The sequence below is a fragment of the Pundamilia nyererei genome, unplaced genomic scaffold, assembly GCF_000239375.1.
Source record: "Pundamilia nyererei isolate P.nyererei 1_Seehausen unplaced genomic scaffold, PunNye1.0 scaffold00029, whole genome shotgun sequence".
Classification (NCBI taxonomy): domain Eukaryota; kingdom Metazoa; phylum Chordata; class Actinopteri; order Cichliformes; family Cichlidae; genus Pundamilia; species Pundamilia nyererei.
The window spans coordinates 3,807,165-3,829,857 of NW_005187430.1; the positions used below are offsets into that span (position 1 = coordinate 3,807,165).

Here is a 22,693-nt window from a genome sequence, read left to right on the forward strand (position 1 = left end):
TTTTTATCATGCTTTTCAGTTGCTGTCGTCTGCGTCAAGTTCAGGCTCTGCTCTGTGGAAGTGGCACTGCCATTCCTGATGGCATCCTGTGCTCTCTCGGTATGTTAAGTCAGAAACTTTGATGTGTCAGTTGTTAAGGCTAAAACAAAGTTTGTTAAGCAGAATAGAAAGTGAATTGAATATTTTCTCTGGAAACTCCAAAGCCATAAACTTTATTTATTGTATTTTTCTCTATTTTAGGAATTGATAGCAGATATAATGAGGGGTGCACTGAGCTGGCAAAATACTTGTTCTATGGACTATATGAACAAAACCAGGTGAATCTGGAGCATGGCCTTGAGGAATTTCCTGAAGAAATGCTGGATGGTGAGTGTGGGTCTCCATATGCATGTCATATTTTTGTGCATGCTTTAGTTTTTATCAGCGTTGACACATCACTTGTCCTTGTGTCAGATGTAATCCTGCTGATTAAGGTGGACTGTGTTCACCTGTACTGCAACCCACTGAACTACAGTTACCTGTTGCCCTATGTGTCCCACTGGAGAAACCTACACCTGTACTGCATGACAGAAACAGAGGTAAAAATAAATAGATAAATAAGAAGAAGAAGGAGAAAAAAAACTATACCTCTCACTTTATTACAGTTCCTGTTTAGTCGATTAATTAAGAAGTACTTAGGTTTAACAGGTTGCATGTTTAACTCATTGACTGCACAATGATAGCGCATTTATTGTCATCAATGACATAAAGAGGATTTTCCTTTAAAATGTGTTTCTTTGTAGCAGTGTTTGTAATTCTGTTATTCTATTCTAAAGCTTACATTTACTGTCGTTTTTTCCTTCCACTTGCAGTATGAAGATGAAGAAGCAGCAGAAGAATTTAAAATCTCCAGTTTTGTTGCAATGGTGCAGGACTGTTATCACATTGGAGTACCTTACAGCTCGCAAGGTACATGTTTTTACATTTTAATTTCCCCATCATTTACTACTTGTGTCTTTCAAAGAAATTAAAATGTCTTCTTAAACTGTAATTCATGTTGTTGTGTTAGTTTTATCTACTTCTGAAATCAGACCTCCCAATTAAAAAAACCTAGTTAAACTTAGTTTCTGTTAATTTTAGGACAAATCCAGAAGTTCGATATGTTTATGGTGGAAAAATGGCCTCTGCTTCAAGCTTTTGCTCTGGAAGGCATTGGTGGAGGAAGCTTTTTTACCATGAAATACAAGGTAAAGCCTAACAGCAAAAGAAACTACAATATGTAGAAAGTTCTTAGGATCCTATGCTTCTGTTTGTTTGTTTGTTTGTTTTATGTATCTCTACTTATGCAGCTAATGGACATGAGTGAGAATCTGTGGCAGGTTTACAACAGACTCGACCCAGTGTCGCTGGATAATCTCCTCACAGAGGTAACAATGAGTTTAATTTTCTGTCAGCTTTACCAAATTTGAAAGTTTCTTGTTACTTTTAGTGGCGAGGCCTACAGTACTTCATCATCTGACATCTGAAGTTTTTTTAAATTGCCAAAAATCCAGTGCCGCTATTAGAGATCATTTTTTTTGGACTAGCCATTAATATATAAATCATTATTTGGTAACTACAAGTCATAGTAAGCACAGTACTGTGAAATGGTTTCAATCTGTATTTTGCTAGACTTTCTTGTAATTGCTGACGTGGCCTTCAGCAATCATTCAAAGGTTTTTTCTTGACATTGGCCGCTTTTTCACTTTTTCAGTTCAATTAATAACCACCAATTCAATTTCCAATTGTATCTTTAGCCACTTTTTCACTAACAGCCTATCATGGGAACACATAATTTGTGCTGATTTCCTTAACTGAATCTACAAAAAATATAAAAAAATAACAGATTGACAAGCAAAAAAACTTTTTTTGATCCAACAAAGTGATTCCTACAGCGCTATTAGCCAAAGACGTATTAACTGGGGACATTGTCACTTACAAAGTGCGGATACTGGACAAGTAGAGGACAAAAGAAGAAATGGTAGGTCTAAAAAACTATCTATGGCAAATGAACAGTATTTGAAAGTCATATCAGCAAATACCTGACACAGGACCTGACAGATGAATCCAGTCCTTTAGTTGATCCATCTAGTGTTCACTGAAACCTCATCAGAAATTATCTTGATTGAAGAGTGGCTGTCAAAAACTCATAAAATGTGCAAGACCTAGACTGAAAAACGGTGTCAACAGTTCTTATATGTGATGAGTACAAATGAAATTGTTGGTTAAACTTGTTGTCTATACTGTATGTAGAGTGAGATTGACAACAGTGAGTTTCTACAACTATCTGTAAAAACATCTGGAACCCCTGTCATGGTTTAGCACTGAATGTCAGCCAGTGGTGTTGGGATCTTACCAAAACTGATCATGTTATGAATGCAGAAAAGCACAGCCAGATTTTGATCCGCCATGCATTAACATTTAGAAAGTGTCTAGATGACAGCTTGGTGACAGTTTTATTATTCAGGACGTGAATAATCCTAAGAAAGCATAACTGGGTAGAAAACCACACACTGGAAAATTATCACTCATGTATTGGCCTCCCCAAATTCTGGACCTCAACATTATTGAAGCAGTGGGATCATTTTGACAGAGAAACAGGACAAAAGTCTTTCCTTCAAGAATCCTGAGGACTGTTGCTGAAGATTACTTTAGCATATTATAGGAAAGCTTGTTTAAGAGAGTTTATGCTGTTTTGAATAATAAAGCTGGTCATACCAAATATTGACTTTAAAGCTCATTAGAATTCTAGAAACTATGTTTTATTAAATCCCTGCACCTATTTCCCATTTTCCAAGAAAAACAGAGGAATGAGGGACTCCACGGTACTGTATGTAAAGAGATATGTCGTATTACCTGAGTGCTGTTGGTTTTGTTTTAGGACCTGGTCAACTTTGAGAAACAGTGGAATGGCTTCTTCTCGGGCATGGACCTGGAAAGTCATCTTTCTATCTTGGAGCTCTCTGAAGCACAAGCAGGGGAGGTACATTTATACCTTCATATCCTCACAAAACTAGAATAACTGCTGTGTGATATTTGGAGTAATTTAAATTGTTCTGATTTTTTTCTGGATATACTTTTTCCAAAAAAGAGACATCAACTGCTTTTTTTACACAGTGAAAAGATAAATAATATTAAATATTATTTAATATTGTCATAATAATTAGTCATAATATTGAATGACTAATCAGACTTTGTTGCCAGTTCTGTTGCAAAGAGTAGCAGCTGAAAAAAGATTGTCTGCACAAATGTTATGCAGTTTATAACAAATGCAAAGAGTATTTGCAGACAGCAGGGGGTTTGTATCAGTCTAACAGAAGTAGAGTGTACCTGTATGAGCATAAAGTGTATTCTCAACAATCTGCAGGCATTCCGTTCCTATTACCTTCATGGACTGATCTCAAGAAAAATCACAGATAAAAGGTATTCTTTGTATTCACTCGTGTGTAAATATTGAAATGATGTTTATCTGTGGTCTTGTTGGCGTGGAATGAAATAAACACACACCTTTGCTCAGTGAAACATTTCTTTATTTCAGTAAATGCCAGCAGCCCTATGTGTTGTTTGGGAAACACTCTGCCTTAGAAGATCTGGAGAACTATTTATTCAACTTTCCCTCAGAGAGTCATCAGGTCCGCAACACAGGGCCTCAAGGTTCTGCAGCCAGACACATGGTGAGGAACAGCAGCATAGTGAAGGATAATAACTTCTCTGGGGTAGAGCAGAGAGCAAGTACGAAGCAGACATTTAAATCATCAATAAATAATATAACCCTACATCTACACCCATTACTATAAAACATTTGGTAATGACTGGACAAATGCCAAAGTGATTATTAGGTTCAAAGACCTCTGTTAAGACTCCACTATTTCAAATGGAGTGGATTTTTTTCCACTTCTAATGAATGTGCTATAAAACAAATTACTCAATTAAAAGAGAAAAAATTAGCTGCAGCACCATCTACTGGGCAGCATTTTGATAAGTCATCTGGAGCACTTAAGTCTGTTAATATGTCCTCCTGTAAATAAGAGATGTAGGTCAGTTTGCAAATTCTGGGTCTCAACAACTTGTGTTGTTTGTAAAGTGGGAACGTTCTGCTGTTCATGTCATTCATACAAAACACCTTTTACCCCATTAGATTCTCCAGTGTGTGGCTCCCAAAGGACCTCTAGCCTGCGCTCGGACCTATTTCTTTGGGACTACCCACAACCCATATCTTGGTGAAGTTTATTGTGTGACTTTACTTGTGTCTATTCATCGGTTGCATATTTAGAACATCTTATATTTACTTTGTTGTCCTTAGTACTTCAGAGACTGCAATATATGATATATTAACCCATAGTTAAAGCAGTAATAACATTTTCCCCTTGTATTTTTCACAGGAAATCAGAACACAGAGCAAAAGAAGACAGACGTCTTGTAAGTGTTTAATTTTTAATCTTTCATTTCCCTTTAAGCTGTTGGGTGTCAAACGTTTGAGAATATCTAACGAAAACTTTTCTTTTTCTTCAGAGTTTTGTCACAGATTTATTCAGCTGCCATTCAAGCAGTTCTGTCGGGAATCAAATGCTACTCCTGTAACACCAGCGCTACCAAGGTTAGAGAAAAAGTACACAGATTTTAGCATTGGCTTTACAGCATGTACTCTAGCATATACAGTTGTTCACTGTGTAATCCTTTGTAGGCTAAGGATGTGGCTGAGAACACCTTTCTGATGTCATTGGACTCGATGAATTTAAGCCAGTATCGCAGTTTTCTCAGGTAGCAATTGATTACTTTTTTTTTTCAATCATCAACTGTGTCAGACCTTGATCAAAGGTTTAAAGTATATGTTATATCCCTTTGCTCTTGTGTTTGCTCTCTACAGATCCAAATGTGAATTCACCATTCAAGCAGTGAATAAGCAAGGAATGTGGGTGTTATCTGCACGTTCTCAAATTTTCTTGTGGCTTAATATACAAAGATTTGTAGATATACAGAAATACAAACAAAAGGACAAAAACATGAGGAAAATAATAATCAGTAAATAATTTAACATATTTAGTAACTAATAGTCAGCTCTTTACTTCCTGTTTATGTTCTGTCCTAACATAAATCCTTCTTTTGCCAAATTATGCACATACGTATACATGCACATGTACACACATATAGGTTAAGTAGTGGGTGGGAACACCCAATAAAAGCCCTTCTTCCTCATTGTACCTTGCTTTTGGACTTTGCTTCAGTTCATCACTCAGTCTGTTCCACAGCTTTACTCCAAATACAGAGATGCAAAAAAAACCACAAAAATTATTTGAATTTAACTCCCCCTCAAATTGTGTCCTCCATCTCCTTTAAATAACAGTTTTAGAATATTATCAGGAAGTAGGTCAGTGTTATGGATTATCGTTACAGCCCTTTTTTTGCAATATAGATCACGATGATAGTGAACATTTTGAAGTATTGCCCCGAACCTCTGTTTAAGCATTCAAATATGGGGAAGTCAGTGAACAGTGTTTTCATTGTGTTATCTGAAAACTATATCCCAAATTGATGCTTTCTTAAAACTTTTTTTCTTATTTGTTTTCAGGATAATTCCTCTCACTAATGAAGACAGCCGCTACGTAATAAAAACAGTAAGTTAGAGAAGCACATTATAACTTGTTTGATCAAAGGTTTTTGATAAAATTATTTGTGTACACAATGTTCTACATTTGCAATAATTCTATGTTCCTTAAGGCTTCCCTGATTGTCCATGACATCCCAGACCTGCAGTGGGACAGGGGGGAACTGGGATCTGTAGTCTTCTCTGAATCCTTCTTGGAGTCCAGTATCAACATTCAACAGAGAGGTACAGTGCAGATTAGATTTGAATGGATTGCTGATTCAATCTGCAAAGGAAGTTTGACATACATAATTAACATTACAAATCCACTGCAAACATAAAAAGCTGAAAGTCATCTACAGTCATCACAGTAGTACAAAGATATCTTATTTTCCGTGCCATGGGTTGTGTTTGTTGTACATCTTGTGTTTGTCATTCTTTGGCTTGTTTTTTGTTTCCCCACGTTAAACATGTCTGGTTCTTCTCCTGTAGATGGCACTGTGTCCTCAGACAGCTGCTACACCATCTTGACTGCAACAGTGCCTCGCTACGCCTGCTGGCTGGTATGTGTGGTACTGAATGTAGAAATCAGGACCAATATTTGAAGTAATCTGACAGACCTATGCTGAATCTGTGATATAAACATAGCATTTTCTTTGACTTTTGATTTTTTATTGTCATTTTGTTTTCAGATGGAATCTGATGTCAAGCAGTCTGAACAAGCTCAGCAGCTCACTAAGGTAGGTTCCAAAGCCTCTGCTCATAGCACTACAGGTTGCTTGTCTAAGTCCTTCATGTACAACCTGATGATCTACATTATTTGTTTTAAACAGGATGACGATGGTACTTGTTTGGGAAAAGTTCTGACTGCAGCAGATGCTGCATATGTGTTGTCCAGCAGCCACCTCTCAGCTCCTGAAGAAGGTGAGCATTGTTGAAAAACCTGGGAGGAATTTAGCATTTTCTATTTTGATTTTCCTGCAATCATTCAAAATGTGTTTTATTCAAATTTTGATTTCAGGAAAGATCATTTTCTTTTCTGAGGGACTGTTTATCCATTCTCAATATGGAAGCATCACTATTTCCAAGGATCACATCACCAAAGTCAAGTTTTACAATCCGGTATGCATAAAACTACTCGTTTTATCATATGAGAGCTACATTTTTAGCTCTCATATGGTAGTTCATCTTTACACACCTATATATTTCTGTGCAACATCTCTTTAACAGTTAAAATTCAGAGTTTCAGTACCTTCCATGTAAAAGTATGATAAAACATATTATATTGGATTTCTCATTCCTACTTCTTGTGTTTTGTGTGTCGTTTTATCACCAGGACTACAGCACTGTGGCTTCTCTGTTTGTAGAGTATGAGGACAGCTTGCTCCCCCACCTTCCATTCCCTCTCCACAGCTCTGATAGGTGTCTGGTCTTTGCTCTACTTCCAAGGTCTAAGAGCCAGAGGGCCTTCTACTCTAAGGTGAGAGGGGTAAAATCTCATTAGCAAGTTTTTCCATTAAGTTTGTTTGTTTGTTTTTTCTGGTGAATTTATCATTTTAATTAATTAATTATTAAGAATATCCAATTAACACTTCTCTTGTTGGCACAAGAATGTCATTATTTATTTGTCTACTATATACTAAAATGTGTTTTAGCCCCCTTTCTCTTTATATTATTCCCATTAAAGCCACAGTTGTACTTGTATAAACCTGTTATCTTATTTTTGTAGGTTTTGTCTGTGTGGAAAAGCTCTGGACTCGCTCTGCAATTCTTGGACCCAGACAACCTGACGTGGAACCAGAAAAATATGTAAGCAAACAGTGCTTGCTTTGCCAGTTTCAGCTATTGTGAAGTATGATCATTTGAGTAGGTAGACAGATAAGTAGATTTGTTTCAGGGTAGACATTCTGTTTTCCTCTTTCAGGCACACCAAGCTGCAGAAGCTGCACGACAGTCAGGAGCCACCAATGGCCAAACGCAGAGGCAGCCTGAAGACTTCATACTGTCAGCTGCCAGGACAGGAAATGTTAGTACACACGTAGCAACAGAGTGCTCCAGAACTGGATCAAACAAGTAGTAAAACCTGATGCTAGGTGTTGCTTAATCATGAGTATGCACTCCCAAAATAGCTTTTAAGCCTGTGTTGCACTGTTTCAATCAGTGTTGACCATCTACACTTCTTGGGTCTGTTATGCTGACACAGAGTATATATGATCAAAGAGCCAAAATAAGAAATGCATTCTTTTCCCCCAGTCTGCATAGCTCGAGCCAAAACATGCATAAAGCACTTCTTTTGCATTGTTTTGTTTGTTAGCCCGTATAATTAAAACTCCAGCTGCTTCAAAACTAGAACTGCCAGAATCCCAAAGTCCTCAAAACCACCAGGAGGCGTCATTTTGACCTCGTCCTGCCACAACAGCATTGATGGCAAATAATTAACTTCTTGAAGAAGTTAAGTTGTTAATTATCATCTAATTTCTCAAACTTTAAGTATTAAAGAAGGTTTTTATTTGTTTTATAATCTATTTAGATTATTTCATTACAGGTTGTAAAGTTAAAATTCAAATTAGAGTAAACTAATAAACATAAAAATAAACTAAGGAACTGAAACTGCTGGATTTCACTCTTTACTTGGACTCTGCTCAGCTCAGTTACAGTTCCCTTGCTCTTCAGAACAGCCAGCAAACCCACCCGGGCACTCAACTTTTACCTAACTACATTCTACTATATATTAATTTACCGATCACATCGAGCAAGCTTTTGCTCGTGTAATAGCAGCTTTCATATTAAAATGTGTGTAAACAGTCGTGTTGCTAGCCAACTCAGTGTGCTGCAGTAGTGGTTTTGGATTAATTTCTATGGGGTCAAAGTAATGTCCTCTGCAGTTCTAGTGATCATATAGTTTTTTACATTTTGAGCCCACAAATCCCAAAATGTTTTAGTTGTTGAATAGAAATGTAACAGAGTTACATGATTTTAAAAATGCCAAGGGTTCAAAATGACCCCATTCGCAGTTCTAGTGTTAAGCATTTGCACCCAAAATAAGCGTCCTGTGCGTTGTTCCATAATACTCACTGTCCATAGTGTTATTTTGTATTATCAGTGTAATTTCAATTGCTGTTTTCTTTAGACAGTAATGGCATGTAAACACAATACAGTAAATGCAATCATAGGTTTGTCTAGGCATGTCAGTCTGTGTCAACCACATTTCTGTTCACTGATTCCTGTATTCTGGCCTGTACCAGGTTTCTTCAGCATTTTGCTCTTAGTAGCATTGGTCAAGAGCCCATTATGTATGACCACCTGGGGATGCTCTTTCCCTCTGCAGAGCTTAGGAATATACCCCCTTGTCAGGGAGACAAGGTGAGTATGTTGTCTTAGGATGCAGTGAATCCTTCTCTCTCTCTCTCTCTCTCTCCCTCTCTCTCTCTCTCTCTCTTTAAAGATTGTAGACATAGTAAATCATTTTCTGATTGCTTTCTTATCTAGCACCTAGTTTAATTATAATAAAGCTGATTTAATGAATATCTGATGTGGGCTTTTTTAATGTGTGAAAAGGTTGTCATCACCATCATCACTGGACTGCCAGGAAGCCATAAGAAGATACTTTGCAACTTCTCAGTCCAGCTAAACCACAAATGTGAAAGGTACAACATTTCTCAAATAACATAGTAAATACCAGACTTATAACACAACCAAATATACACAAGTTTTTCAATCATTACACTCACAGGTGGGTGGTTTATGAGCCTGCTCCGGAAAGTTTCTCAGCTTCTCATCTCCAAAAGTATTTGTCCAGCTTCTTGGAGAGCCAAAGAGGTACAAGAGGCAAACCCCGTCTGTTGGTGCTCACACCGGGGTAAGACTAATTTGTGCTTTAGACCTAAAGCAGACCAGTCATAAGACTTGTACCTTTTTAATATTAAAGATGTATTCATCTAATATAAAAGAGCTTAGAATATGAAACTATTAAAACATGCAGGATGTTGAGTATAGAATAGATCAATATTGTTTACATTTGTGAATGTTCCTACTTACAGATATACAGATGTTCTAGATGTGGTCCAGGCTGTGCTCTTCCATCCTGACCCAGTTGTTCAGGCATGCTTCACAATTGGTGCAGTTACTGCCTGTGTGAACCCTCTCACCTCCTTTATCGAGCACAGGTACGATTTGAGATATTTCTCTCTGCTATTTTTAAGATATAAAACAATTTTGGATTATAGTAACTAGTGGTAAGTAAATCACCATGACTCTGAAAGTGCAGTCAGCTCAGTTTCACAGCAGTTAAAGTCAATTCATTGATCCAGGTTAACGATGAAAAATTGTATATTACTTTTGTTGTATAGTTTGCCATTCACCTCTCTGTGTGCTTAGTTTCCTGAAACACGTGTGTCCACCATAGATTTTTCGAGCACATGAGCAGATGTGCAATAAAGTAATTTGCTACCAGCGAAGATTATTTCTGAAATGACACACATTTCAGTTTGTTGTGCAAAGTTTAAGAGTTTCAGTGAGGTCAAACGCACCAGTATTAAGGGTTTCACTTAGGTATATTTTCAAGCAACATATGGACAGGCCAGATAATTACAGACAGGAGATGCTCATAAATTGTTAAAGTGCTGGAGGTTTCCATGAAAAGGTTACATGACACTTTTAGCTATTAAAACTCAAGGCTGGGTCCCTTTTTACAGAGAGGATCAGCTCTACATTTAATCTCACTCTCCTTTTGTTACAGGCTTTAGATGGAGTTTACAGAGCTTCTCACTGTCATAGATTTACTGAGCAGCTCAACACAATATGGCATACTACTCCGGTTGATAGGCTGTTTTTCCAAAGCAGGCCAAGCTTGACCAAGCCCCTGATGCTTTCATACACACAAGGCCAGTCTAAAGGGTGTAGTCTTTGCATGCTTTGAAAACTTGTGCCATCATCTGTCTTCATCAGAACTTTCATTTAAAAAAATCAATAGACGTTATATAACACATCCTTTGTTAGTTAAGCTATAGTAACTAGATTCTAGGTATTAAGCTTGACAAATGTTAACTACACATATAAATTCCATGTACTGGTTAGGAATTAAAGTCATTTTTATGCAAAAAAAACCAATTTTCAGAGGCTGAAAAGTAATTGCACAAATTTTACTGTTTTAAATACCGTAATTGTTTTTCATCATTATATTCAGGAAAGTCTTGATTTGTTTTATAGCATGCTTTGGGTCATTATCCATTCACTAGAGACTTAATTCCAAAGGCCCATGTTATAATATTGTCTCCACCATGTTTGACACACGATGTGGTATGTTTCCGGTCATGAGCTGTTTCTCTCCTGCTCCACAGTTTTGTCTTCCCATCATTCTGATACAGGTTAATGCTGGTTTCACCTGTCCAAAGAATTTTTCTGTTAAGGGCTTCTTGAGTGTAACCAGTGGTTTGCACCTTTTTATGAATCCACTGTAATTACATTCAGGAAGGCATCTCTGGATCATAGACTTTATCAGTAGCATGTCTGCCTCCTCGTGAGTGTTATTGAGTTGTGAGGTGTTGTGAGGGGTCTGAACCATGTGATGAATTATGTAATCATGGACTTTAGTTGTCTTCTGTTTTCTTTCATGTCTTTTGTTGTTGCTGAGCTGGTCAATGCTTTCGTTCTTTATAAGAATACACCAGATTGTAATTTTGCCATTTTTAAAGTGTTTGTTATGTCTCTTATAGCTTTATTTTTTATTTTAAACCTTATGAGTCTGTCCTCTTGCAAATATCTCTTTGGACCTCGTGCTGAGAGTTGCAGTGAACAGTTACCAGCTACAAGTTCAAAACTGAATCAGTTCCAGATATTTTATTTGTTTCATTTCTCATGAATTAATGAGCGATTAGGCCTCTCATGACCATGAAAGTGCCTGTCAGTCAGTTGTGCACCTAAATCGGAGTCTATGAAAATCTGGGACTATATATAAAACTTTGGTAAACCCCTTAAAGTAAATCTTAAAGTCTGTACTTCAGTTAGATGTTGTTTGTGTCCACTGTGGAGATGTGCATGAGCAAAATTCTAAAAATGGTCCATGCTTGTGTCACAAGATAGGCTTATGAAATATGTCTTGAATTGCATGCATTAATCATGCAGTGATGACCTTTTTAGTTAAACACAGTACCTACTTAGTTCAGGAGTGGAAAATGTGTAATAAGAATTTAGCTAACAATGCAGTTAGCAGTGACTTTTCCAATTGAGGCATCTTCATCAAGCCTCCTGTCCCTGTCTGTTGCCACAGATTGTATGGAGGTCTGTGGACCCCTACTATGGCGCTAATTGGATACGGTTAGCCCAGCTTAGGTCTGACCTGCCTGTCACCCGCTTCAGCATAGCCCTTTAATCCCCCAGATCCACATGTGTGGCCAGCAACCCCCCTCAGCGAAGCTCATCAGTCAGTCATGATCTATTCTTTGTGATGGATGCAGACAGTTCATTACGTCAGGACAGGAAAGATAAATGCCTTTCAAACTGCTGATCCCCAAGCCTGCAGGCTCCCAAAGAAGGGTAGTGGTTGTAAGGAGACTTCAGAAAGTGGTGTATAACACAGATCGATATGAAAACTCCGGATACATTGTTACAATGAATTTTAATTAATTAAATTACAGAAAGATGTTCCATTGGTCCATTGCCAGTCAAAGTCCTGATGTCATACATTATGGCCAAGGCCCACAATGTGGAATTAGTCTGTTTATTGCTGCTCAACGCTGGTATGCATTCATTAGTCAGAAATAGAGCTCTTATTAAGGATGATGTGGTGACACAGGACATGGGCAAAATAAAGAGGGCAGAAAAGTGAATACATTTAAATACACCTCTTGTGTGTTGTTTAGTATGGAACCTATAGTGCAAGCAGTAAGCGTCTCAGTCAAAAATAAAATTTGCATTAGGTAGTTTCTAGAATATGTTTAATATTCAACTATAGTTCTCCTCTCTCATTTCTTCTTGTCATTTTGTTTTTTAGGTTTGCTTTTCCTAAGCTGTTGGAGCAGCTCAGCCAAGGTTAGTCTAGTCTGTTTCACTGCGCTTTTATTCACCTGTCCAGCAGCACAGTATGTTTAATGCTGAGGAAGGACCATGTCGATAGATAGTTAGAATTTTCTTTTGTTTGCAGCAAAGCTAGACTCTTCTTTATCGGCCTGTAGCTGCATTATTATTGTTACAGACCATTTATCAATTAACCAAAGTTTTGTATTGTTTGTACTAGAAAGTGTTGACCTATGAAATATGATGCTCTTTACCTTAGAGTTGCTGACATGTAAGATGCTTTATAATAAATATGGAGGTAAAAACTTTTAGTTCTTAAGCACCATTTATATAAAACGATATGCTCGTTGTGCATCACTTTCTAGCTGACACATCACCACTTAATGGACATAAAAGGCTCTTGTTGCCTAGGTGACAGGTAGTTTTTCCTTCCCAGTGTCACCAAGTGCTTGCTCATAGGGGGTCTTTTGATTGTTGGGGTTTTCTCTGTTTTTTGTAGTATCTTTTCTTTACAACCTAAAGCGCCTTCAGATGAATGCTGTTGTGATTTGGCACTATATAAATAAAACAATTTCATTTAATTAAAGTGTTTTGTAAATACAACTCAGTGATGGAGGTAAAAATAGCAACAATACTAATAAGAATTATTTTGTGACATAGTAAGTTTTAAATAATGTTTTTTAGAGATGTTGTTACATACAGTAGGAGCTATAAAAATGTTTCACACCTCATTGGTGCAAACATTACTGTATGTTTGAGATGGTTTATTTTCCATTTCACATTCTCAAGTGAGAATTTTCACATTTTTGGGTTTACTGTCATCATATTTCCCATCTTTGTTACTGGATCCTAATTTGGGGCAGTGCTGAGGAAAAACATGGAACTGTGAAGGGAAAAAATATGTCGTTCCCTTTTATATCAGTCAGCTCATGTGAGGTGATCAAAATGCATATTCTGCTTTCAGGCAGAAAAAAAGCAGTGGTATGGACAATAAATGAAATGTAGTGTGAAATACGGTATTTCAGCAGGGACAAAACTGAAGAGATTCTGTATTTTTTGGGAAAGTGATCCATTTTCTTGTGGAATTTTCATTCTTTTTTTGTGCCTTGTTGTATGTCAGGTATTGTGAGTACAGTGGTGTTCACTGGGCTGACAGCAGAGAAGAAGCACCCTCTCATGCAGCATGTTCAGCAGTTGGTACGCTCTGCCAACCCCACTGCTGCCTTCATACTGGCAGAGAGAGGAGCTGTCACCAGGTAGGCGCCCACAGAATCATGATCAATGCTGCAAACAGTCATTTCACTGCTTTTATCTTTGCCTAAAATATTCACTCTAGGCTACATTTTATTCCACTCTCTGAGTCTATGTTTAAATCTTCTGGGTCAGAGCACGGCTCACTTAACTCCTGAATGTGTAATGAACACTCCCCAGTGCATTCTATACTTAATATTTTATCGTTGTGATTGACAGTCTGCTACAGATCAAAGTACTCCTTTGTCACATTTGGTGTTCAAAATGCAAACACTTACAGACCGATTACTGGTACAGTAGAATATTAGATGTTAAATATCTATTTTTTATTATTATTTTTCTCCCTAATTAGGGATGAAGATATGAATCTGATATTGTCTGAGAGCAGCTTCAATGAGCCACAGATGCTGAGAGCCCGTTACGTCCTCTACCCTGGATGGTAAGGCACCCATATGTCCTCCTGTGTCAACACACAACCTCTTGGCTGCTGAATGACAGATTGATTCCTGCTTCGGCTTTCCTCAGTCCTGCCTCCCTGCAGTTTAATTGCTGCTCAGCTACAGTGGTGTGTGTATCGGCAGCTGATTGGCATGAAGCCCCTCAGGGCATCTCGTGTTCTATCACCAGTTGCCTCCTGGCAGCACAGTAACAAGCTGTTGGCCATGCAGTTGCCATGTACACAGAGGGGTCTCTTTTCCTTTGGACTATGTCCAGCCAGTCTTCATGCCTCAATGCTCAGCCTAATATGAACTGCTGCTAAATCCTCCTCTCAGATCATACACAGTATCTGGCCAGAGTGTGGCCCGTTTTAATTTGCTCATCTTCAGCCTTTAATTTGTACAGTTTGTGTATATTGGGGTGTGTTTGGGAATCTTCCTAGATGCCCTCATATCAAGGAGCGAGAAATGTTTGTTTTGTTTATACCTGCTGTTAAAAGAATCTGCATTTTGCATTTTAGCAGCAAATCACATACACTGGCCTCTTCACTGTGAGCAGCTGGTTGAGTAAACAGCTTTCCAGCCAAAGACAAAATGTAGCACAAACATTTGGCTTGGTCTAGATTTAACTTTCACGTGTTCTGTGTTCCAGGTGCAAAGGGCGCTTCTGCTCTGGTTCTGGGACTCTGGTCCTCACCCAGCAGCGCGTGGCTTTTAACCGGCCCCTAGAGAGGCCTCTATTTGTCACCCACTGTAAAGGTGAGATGGAAAGAAGCCCCCTGCCTCGTGACAGACTCTCTAGATATGAGATGGAAGGATTTGGTTGTGATTACACGAGCTGCTTTCCCTCCGAATATGGAGGTGTTGAAGTAATTATCAGCCGTTGCTTTGAAGTCATCTGTACTCCCAAAGGATGGCTTTAGAGTCTTGTCACAAACTTGCTTTCTAGGAAATTTTCACTTTACATAATTTGCTCGACAATACTAAATGATCAAACTCTCATTGTTTTTCTGCAGCAATCAAGTCATCGCTACGGCCAAGCCCCTTCCAAGGAAATATGTACAATGTTTGGGGAAAAGTCAGATTTTCTGGTAGGATTCACATATTTTTCCCTTTGATTTTACTCTTTATAAAATATATTTGCAATATACTTCTGCTAACTTTTAAAAATTTCAGATCCTACTTTGAAGAACTTGCTTATGAAAAACATGACAAAAAACAAATGTGACTTCTTTCCTTGGGAAATATTTTAATCTACATTTGCATTTCCCAGTTTGGGGAATCATTAGACAAAAGGTTTCTCTCAAGGCAGGAAAGAAGCTCCTGACGGTAGGAATTTTGCTTGGTTGTTGCTCTGGTGTCTGGTGCTTAGAACTCAGCCCATATTCCACTAGTTTGGTTTGCTTCACATAATTTTCTCACTCTTTTTGTTATTTTTTATTTTAAGACGTGTGTAGAGTTGTTGCATGAGGAGAAAGTGCAGGTGCCTGTGAGGAGATGTTCAGCGAGTGTGAATATATTTGTATAGTTGGGAAGATAGAGTATGAAACCAGTGTGGTGTCTGAGACTCCGACTTTCCCCTAATGTATATTTTAGTAGCTGCCTATTGGGTAGTGTATCATTTACATCCATGTAGTTATTTTGTTTGAGTTTTTCGATTTAGCTGATATACATCCAACACATATTGTTGAAGTGGGACGTATTTATCTTGCTTTTATCTGGTTTTGTACACACGGGTTCTGTGAGCCGTTTTGGGAACAGAAGCCCTGTATGGATGTTAAAACATTAACACTCCACCAACAGCATGCTGGTAACATATGAAGCTGCTGTAGCAGGTGTTAGACAAGGTGTGAACTTTACTGAGACTCAAATCTGAGCTGCTTCATCTGTGAAACCTCCAGACTCAGACCAGCTGATGGAAGTGAGCTACAATGCACTGAGTGGGAACCTGAGAATTGTCCCTGAAGACCACAGTGACCCTCTGAGTCAGGGTCCCAAAGAGACCAACACCTCCTGTTTCCTATTCTTTGATGGTGTTGGTCTCACTGAGGATGGACTGAAGGACTGGTTAAGACTGTGCGCCAAGCAGGTAGACACTGAACACTGACACTCATGTATAGTCATGTTATCACACAACATCAGTCAGGTTTTAAAAAAATAACGTGTTGTTTCTTTCTTTGTTTTTTTTTACGTTTACAGAAGCAGGCAAAGAAAACTAAGAAGACCAAAAGTACCCTTTCACCACAAGAAATCAAGAGCATCCACGTGAGTCTCCACTTTCTAACATGCTCAGAACTATAGGGACTATAGGTATAATTGATGATAATTGTCATGCAATACATAATATTTCATAAAAGGCTCTAAACAAGCAGAAATACTCAAAGGCAGGAGTACTTTGACACATATGCTGCAGACTGTAGAAACTAAAGATGAAAGCACGCCCTCTTTTTTTTTTGATCTACATACATGCCAGTGTGTTCACGTTTAGATATTTTTTACAGAATTTCATGTTTACCAGTTTTTTGTTTCCAGAACAAAATCATTGCTCATCTTTGGAGTTTGATTTGTTTGAAGTTTGAAGTTTCTAAATAAAATCAAAACATTTTACAAATTAGGATGCACTAACCACATCTATGAAATCAAAGGATTATACACACATCTGATAAACAATGAATGCACAAAAATCTCCCAAGGTTACCATTAACATTTGCTGATAGAGACAGTTTTCTAACTGATGTTAAATATGGGTGCCATTGTTCTTTTTTGTGGTCTGTTCTTTATTTATCAGGTTTTGCTAATTCTTAAATATTGGGCTAGATGAGGGACTTGTGGCTTTTATCAATAATCTTGACTGAACCTGATATCGTATGTTTCTGTTTAGATGACCAGACATTTGGAACCTCTTCCACCAGGCTACTTCTACAATGGTTATCAATATGTTGACATCTTTGGAGATAAAACAAACTTCCATCCCAGTATCCTTTTCACAAGGGTTACTGTAAAACTGTATGTCCCTGTCATTAAGGCTTGAGAACAAAAGTCTGAAATAGTCATGAGTCAGTTTGATTTGACTGACTGAGATTTTGACACAGAAGAACAGTGAAAAATACTGAGATGCATCTTTATATACTGCTGTGTGGAGTGCATGTGTTGCAGTTTTCCTTACATTGCTGCTACCCTAGACATGGAGGAATTCATTAAAGAGTATATCGCTGAGGCCAACAAGGAGATAGAGCAATTCAACTGTCAGCTGGAGTCGCAGGGACAGCCTGACCTCTTTGAGCCGTGATAGAATCTTCGTGTATGTTCACTCCATCTGTCGTATTTACCTTGTAAGGGAACCACTGTGGGGGGTGAGGGAGGGCAAAGGGGATATGTGCTGAACACTCCACTAGAGCAGTCAGTGTGTGGTCACACATCATGTATCTTCACAAGCCGCTTCTGCTGGAAGTCCTTTCTTATTTACTTTATCCTTTTATTTCTTATTTGGAGCCTTCAATCATCAATGAAAAGGTGGTTATGTAATTGTATGGCTGTTTGCCATGCTGTAGACTACGCTAGCATTAGCACTTTGGTGAGTTGGGTTTCATTGTTATGGTAGCTAATTTAGATTAAGACATGTTTGTCAAGAGATGCAATTTGCTCACAGCTGTAGACAAATCAGAACAAGCACCACACAAATCTCCACCTTTAAACCAGTATGATTATACCACTGAGTCTGCAAGCTATGCGACTTTCACAATTGAAGGGAAGGGCCACACACTCCTTGTGCGTTTCTGTTTATCGCAGTTGGCAAATTAATGCCTCTATTTCTGGGCAGGCGTGGATAGCCGTGTGATTCTGGTGGGCTCCCTGGTGGGGTTTCTCAAGAATCGCTCCTCCTCTGTTGTCACCCAATCCATGGTCCACCTGTTAGCTTGTCTGTAAGCCACACAGCAGCAGAGGAAGACTTGATCATTGAGCTGTAAACATTGGACAGCCTGTTGGCAACAGACAACTGATGAATGATGCCATTAATCGCATAGCTATAGACCGTCCCAGTGCTTTATTTTAAGACATGTCAAGGGAATCTTACGAAAGTGCAATTAACCAGATTTCAATTCCAGCAGCAAAGTGTTGTAAAACAGCTGAGGCTGTCATGAAACATATTGAATTACTGGGGTTACCGAGGTCCTCCACAAACTTCATCATAGCCCTGTGTTCTATTTGCTGTAATGTTAGTTAGTTTACACCAGCACATGATAAACAAAAAGTTTAGACAGCCAGAAGTGGATCATTCATTGTGCCACTATTTGCTGAAAATTCACACATCCCCCTGATTCTTTTGAGTGGCAGCATTTGGGGAGGACAGGGAAAATGAAATAAAGTGGGGGAAAATACTGCTTTATTAAATATTGGCTAGATTAGGGTTAACATGAGTAAAGCGATTAGTAAAAGGTATAAGGCTTTGTATCAGTGGTGTGATGTTGCAGAGACTCAGACTTACAGTCTTGTTTAAATCAGTTATTCCACTGTTTGCTCTGCGATTGTGTGTCACACTAATGTTTTATGCACGTCTTCCTTTTATCAGGGTTCCTACACAGGTTTGGAAATTCTGTGACCTGTAAGAAAATGTGTTTAATAGGCAATCATTTCTCTGGGAAAAGCTGCAACAGCTGCATATTTAAAGAGCCACTAATCTATAATATTTATACTGAACAAGTATTTCAGTATAACTGCGTCAAAAAGATATGAAATTTTGAGGTGCAGAATGTGTAGGAACCCTGCTTCAGTATCTGGAGATTCAGTGGCTTTCATTCATTATGGGGTTAGCAGTGTAGTATATTAGTGCAATCCAATACACTAATATGCTTTTAAGAAATACTGCTGCAGCTATAATTGCATGATATAATGCAGTGGCTGCTGTACCAAAAAAATGTCTGTAATCAGTGAGAACTTTGAGATTTACAGATAAGTGAGGAAAATGTTTCTGTTCAGTCTACGTTTCAAGTCTACAATCAAAAGTTTCCTCAAATGGAGGGCACGCTTGCTAGTGAGGTGAACATTTGCTGTTATAATCTCCTTTAAAAACATATTTTTAGATCAGTGGAGACCTCAGTGTGTTATGGGTACCCTTCATAATTCATATTTTGGATAACTGTCTGACGGTGCTTTTTTCCTTTTCAGACAAAAACAGTGTGATTACATCATTAGCAAGTTTTGGGTTTTTTCCCCCAGGTGACCTCTCTGTCTGTGCAGATTTAAGTGATCCAGCACTGCTAGCCCCATCCATCCACTTTGACCTGAACAAGCCATATAGTCTTAGGTGTGCTAGGTGTGGAGCGATCATGCGTAGTTTTAAAATAGCACATAACCTAGCGGTGAAGTACATCTTCTAACATGTGTTGCTCTGACATGTTCCAGATAGCCAGAAAAAAGGGGGGCTCACAAGGAAGGGAGGAGCTCACCCCAAGTTAGTCATTCCATTAGCTCCTCTCCTGATGTTCTTCTCTTTTATTCTATGAAGAAGTGCAATTGTTCTTTGTCTTTTTATATATTCTACTTACAGTACCCTCAAAAAGCTCTTTAAGGACATAACTGAGGAAACAAATGAGCTGCTAAATTCTCAGTCTCTGATTTTCACTCACTTTCAAGTGCTCACAAAACAAGTCAAGGGTTTGGTGCAACATTAAATGCCGCTTGGAGGGGAGGCAGGGGGGTATTACCTCTGCTTACAAATGACGGATAACAAAATGCACACAGATTACAGTGCTTCTTTTAATGGAGTGGGATAATATATAACTTAAATCCTCTGGTGACAAAATGATAACTATCGTTTAAGCTGGATGTTCTTTTTAGCGTTTCAGAGATGCACTCTAAGCCGTCTGTTTGCAACAACAGTTGCCGTCATTCTGTAGTTATGTAATACTGCAGAGAGTTGCCTTGACTGACAGTGAAATAGTTGTTGGGAATATGTATGGGAGACCATTTTGAAAGCTGCTTTATGTCCAAGAGCAGAGATGTTGTAACCTTAATTGGCTAAGAGATCATAAAGTGGTCCTTAAAGAGGTGAGGGTTATGTAAGATGTTTGTGACTTTTAAATGAAAGCACTACTAACAGTGTACGCTATAATTACTGCTACAAATGTGTCTACACTATTTTGCATGTTTGAGATGTCACGTGAATATACCACGACATATATTCTGACACAATTGCCTTTCACCAAACTGGTACAGCAAAGAGAAAATAATCGCATTTATTTTACATATCTGCTGAGAATTTGAATGACCTCTAAGCAACAAATAGTATTTTTGTAAGACCGTGAATTGAGCATTCAAGGTGCAAAACAAAACATTTCCTTTCGCACAAGCTTCAAAAAGCAAAAGCAGATGCAAATTTTTTGTAGAAAAATCAAACTAACTTGAGAATCTGATAAGTTGTGAGACATCAGGTTTCTCAGATCCAGCAGTGCCTTGGCTACAGCTAAGAAAAGCAGAGATTAAAGCTGCATTCAGAACTCCATCCCTCTCCCTTTCACCAGGGGAGGAGGTGTTGTCAGGCGAGGATCTGTCCTTCAGCAGTGTTGGTGAAAGGAATCCATGGAGTCGTTCTTTAAAGCAATGTGTTTTTACTAAGCCAGAGGGTAAAGTAGTCAAGGTCACACACAGGGAGGCCGCTGGCTGGCTCAGGATAATTCAGGTATTCTCACTAACAAACCAAAAATATGGTGTAAAAGGGGCAGGGCACCACAGCAACTCTGATTTATGTTCACACTTACATTTGTTTTGTGTCTTTCGTTCAAGTTCATTTGGTCTTTTAAATGAAACGTACATTTTTGTCTCAGTTCTTTTAAGATCTAGAAAATTTCATTCATATGTTTTTAGGATACATGCCTAGCACAAGCTGGGATACAAAAATGTAAAGCTTTGCATCAGAGTATGCCCCACCCCTATGAAATAAGCAAAAAGGAGGATTTAGTTTGTGACTAAAGTTGGGTGGTCCCTTCTTTCTTGCACATGGGACCCCCAGAGAGCCCTCCACAAGCCTCTCAGTGTGACTGCTACGTAGCTCTCTGGCAGACTGAGCACTCTGGTGTCTTCATCCTGTATGTGGAGACTAGCTATTTTGTAGCTGAAGTTATAGGACAAAAAAACAAAGTTTGGTGTTAATTGGTTATTTGGGAAGGACGGAAATGTGACGTTCTCATACTGCAGTGTGATAATGCAGTGTTAAAGGTTTTTCTGTTCTTTTCTAGTTTGGCTCCAGTGTTCAAAAAAGGGGCCACCCTCTAAAAGTGGAAGTGGATCTTTTTATGGTGTTTTTGCGCTTATTAGAAAAAATGCAGCTCGCAAATGGATTTTTGACTGACCAAATATTTCTCAGGCCTCGGGGACCGTTGATACTAATTGTTTGAGGCGTTCTGTTCCGAGAAGGTTAAATTTGAGCACATGCTCTTCACTCCTCAGTCCTTACAGACGGCGAGGAGTTCTTTCAGGTGTAGTTATTATTATTTCTGTGCCCGAGGTTACATATTTGCCCTTACAAACTCAAGTCTTAAAGAAAAAGATGGAGGTGAAGTTGTGGTTAATGTCTTGGGTCTGTAGCTACATAGCAACAGGCTGCACGGCCGCATACAAAACGAGGATGTTGTAATTTATGTTAAGGAACAGTTGCGATTCAAGTTGGCAAACATTTGATTTCATGATGGCAGAATTAGATCTCAGCAAAGGGCTCAATCTTTTTCTTCCCTATACAGGCCGTCCAAAGCGAAAGGGGGAAAAAATAACTTTGTATTGTGATGGGAAGCAAAAAACAACTTCAAAAGTGCCAAACTGACTTCCACGTCTTGTTTTAAGAGTGTTCACAGAAAGTGAGCAAAAACAAATTGCATTTGCACAAAACTACTGTAACTTCTGTTTTTCTTCCTGTGACCGATGCTTTTATAAACTAATTGTTGTATTTATTGCACCACGTAATACATTAAATATTTATAAGTTTAATGAGTTTGTTGTCTTTATCATTTCATTCAACATGTAGGAATTTAACCTTCTAGGACCTGGCGTCCACATATGTGGACATCACATTTTGGGTTGTTTAGACCGCAATACTAAATTTTTCTCTACAAGGGCCTGATATCCTCTTCTCCGAAACTACATCAGGTAAAAAGATAATTCTTTGTTTTTACATTCATCAGGTCCCAAATAGCAAAAAAATAAAAATGCATGCCATGAAAGAGCTCAGGTCTTAGGAGGTTGAAGGTCTGAGTTACGTCGCACTCTTATGTGTGACGGACTTGAGAAATGACGGCTGGAATAGCACAGAGGGAACAAGAGGAATCCTGCCCCACAGATCCCTTTATTTCCTCATGCTGTGTGAAGATAGTCTGTGTGTCCTTGTATTGTTGCCAGG

At 38.5% G+C, this 22,693-nt stretch overlaps 1 protein-coding gene across 4 annotated transcripts in view; it reads left to right on the forward strand.

The window, feature by feature from the left end:
• The window catches only part of dnaaf9 (dynein axonemal assembly factor 9), a 24,564-nt gene extending 2,280 nt beyond the window's left edge, over positions 1-22,284 (forward strand). Inside the window, exons 2-38 of one of the 4 annotated variants that reach the window (XM_005728659.1) lie at positions 20-99; positions 241-366; positions 454-578; positions 852-948; positions 1,120-1,226; positions 1,329-1,406; positions 2,900-3,001; positions 3,386-3,441; positions 3,557-3,692; positions 4,157-4,238; positions 4,401-4,437; positions 4,531-4,615; positions 4,703-4,779; positions 4,886-4,930; positions 5,588-5,633; positions 5,737-5,848; positions 6,095-6,165; positions 6,295-6,342; positions 6,436-6,526; positions 6,624-6,724; positions 6,939-7,082; positions 7,332-7,411; positions 7,527-7,628; positions 8,848-8,965; positions 9,161-9,249; positions 9,336-9,461; positions 9,643-9,768; positions 12,594-12,631; positions 13,737-13,872; positions 14,220-14,306; positions 14,957-15,063; positions 15,321-15,395; positions 16,206-16,393; positions 16,504-16,569; positions 17,186-17,279; positions 17,487-17,636; positions 19,708-22,284. In XM_005728659.1, coding sequence (XP_005728716.1) covers positions 20-99; positions 241-366; positions 454-578; positions 852-948; positions 1,120-1,226; positions 1,329-1,406; positions 2,900-3,001; positions 3,386-3,441; positions 3,557-3,692; positions 4,157-4,238; positions 4,401-4,437; positions 4,531-4,615; positions 4,703-4,779; positions 4,886-4,930; positions 5,588-5,633; positions 5,737-5,848; positions 6,095-6,165; positions 6,295-6,342; positions 6,436-6,526; positions 6,624-6,724; positions 6,939-7,082; positions 7,332-7,411; positions 7,527-7,628; positions 8,848-8,965; positions 9,161-9,249; positions 9,336-9,461; positions 9,643-9,768; positions 12,594-12,631; positions 13,737-13,872; positions 14,220-14,306; positions 14,957-15,063; positions 15,321-15,395; positions 16,206-16,393; positions 16,504-16,569; positions 17,186-17,279; positions 17,487-17,593 — 3,385 coding nt within the window. In that variant the 3' untranslated portion in view covers positions 17,594-17,636; positions 19,708-22,284. Of the gene's footprint in view, positions 1-19; positions 100-240; positions 367-453; positions 579-851; positions 949-1,119; positions 1,227-1,328; positions 1,407-2,899; positions 3,002-3,385; positions 3,442-3,556; positions 3,693-4,156; positions 4,239-4,400; positions 4,438-4,530; positions 4,616-4,702; positions 4,780-4,885; positions 4,931-5,587; positions 5,634-5,736; positions 5,849-6,094; positions 6,166-6,294; positions 6,343-6,435; positions 6,527-6,623; positions 6,725-6,938; positions 7,083-7,331; positions 7,412-7,526; positions 7,629-8,847; positions 8,966-9,160; positions 9,250-9,335; positions 9,462-9,642; positions 9,769-12,593; positions 12,632-13,736; positions 13,873-14,219; positions 14,307-14,956; positions 15,064-15,320; positions 15,396-16,205; positions 16,394-16,503; positions 16,570-17,185; positions 17,280-17,486 lie in introns of all 4 variants that reach the window. The other 3 variants (XM_005728658.1, XM_005728657.1, XM_005728656.1) reach the window with 3 other exon arrangements.
• Positions 22,285-22,693: the final 409 nt, after the last annotated feature.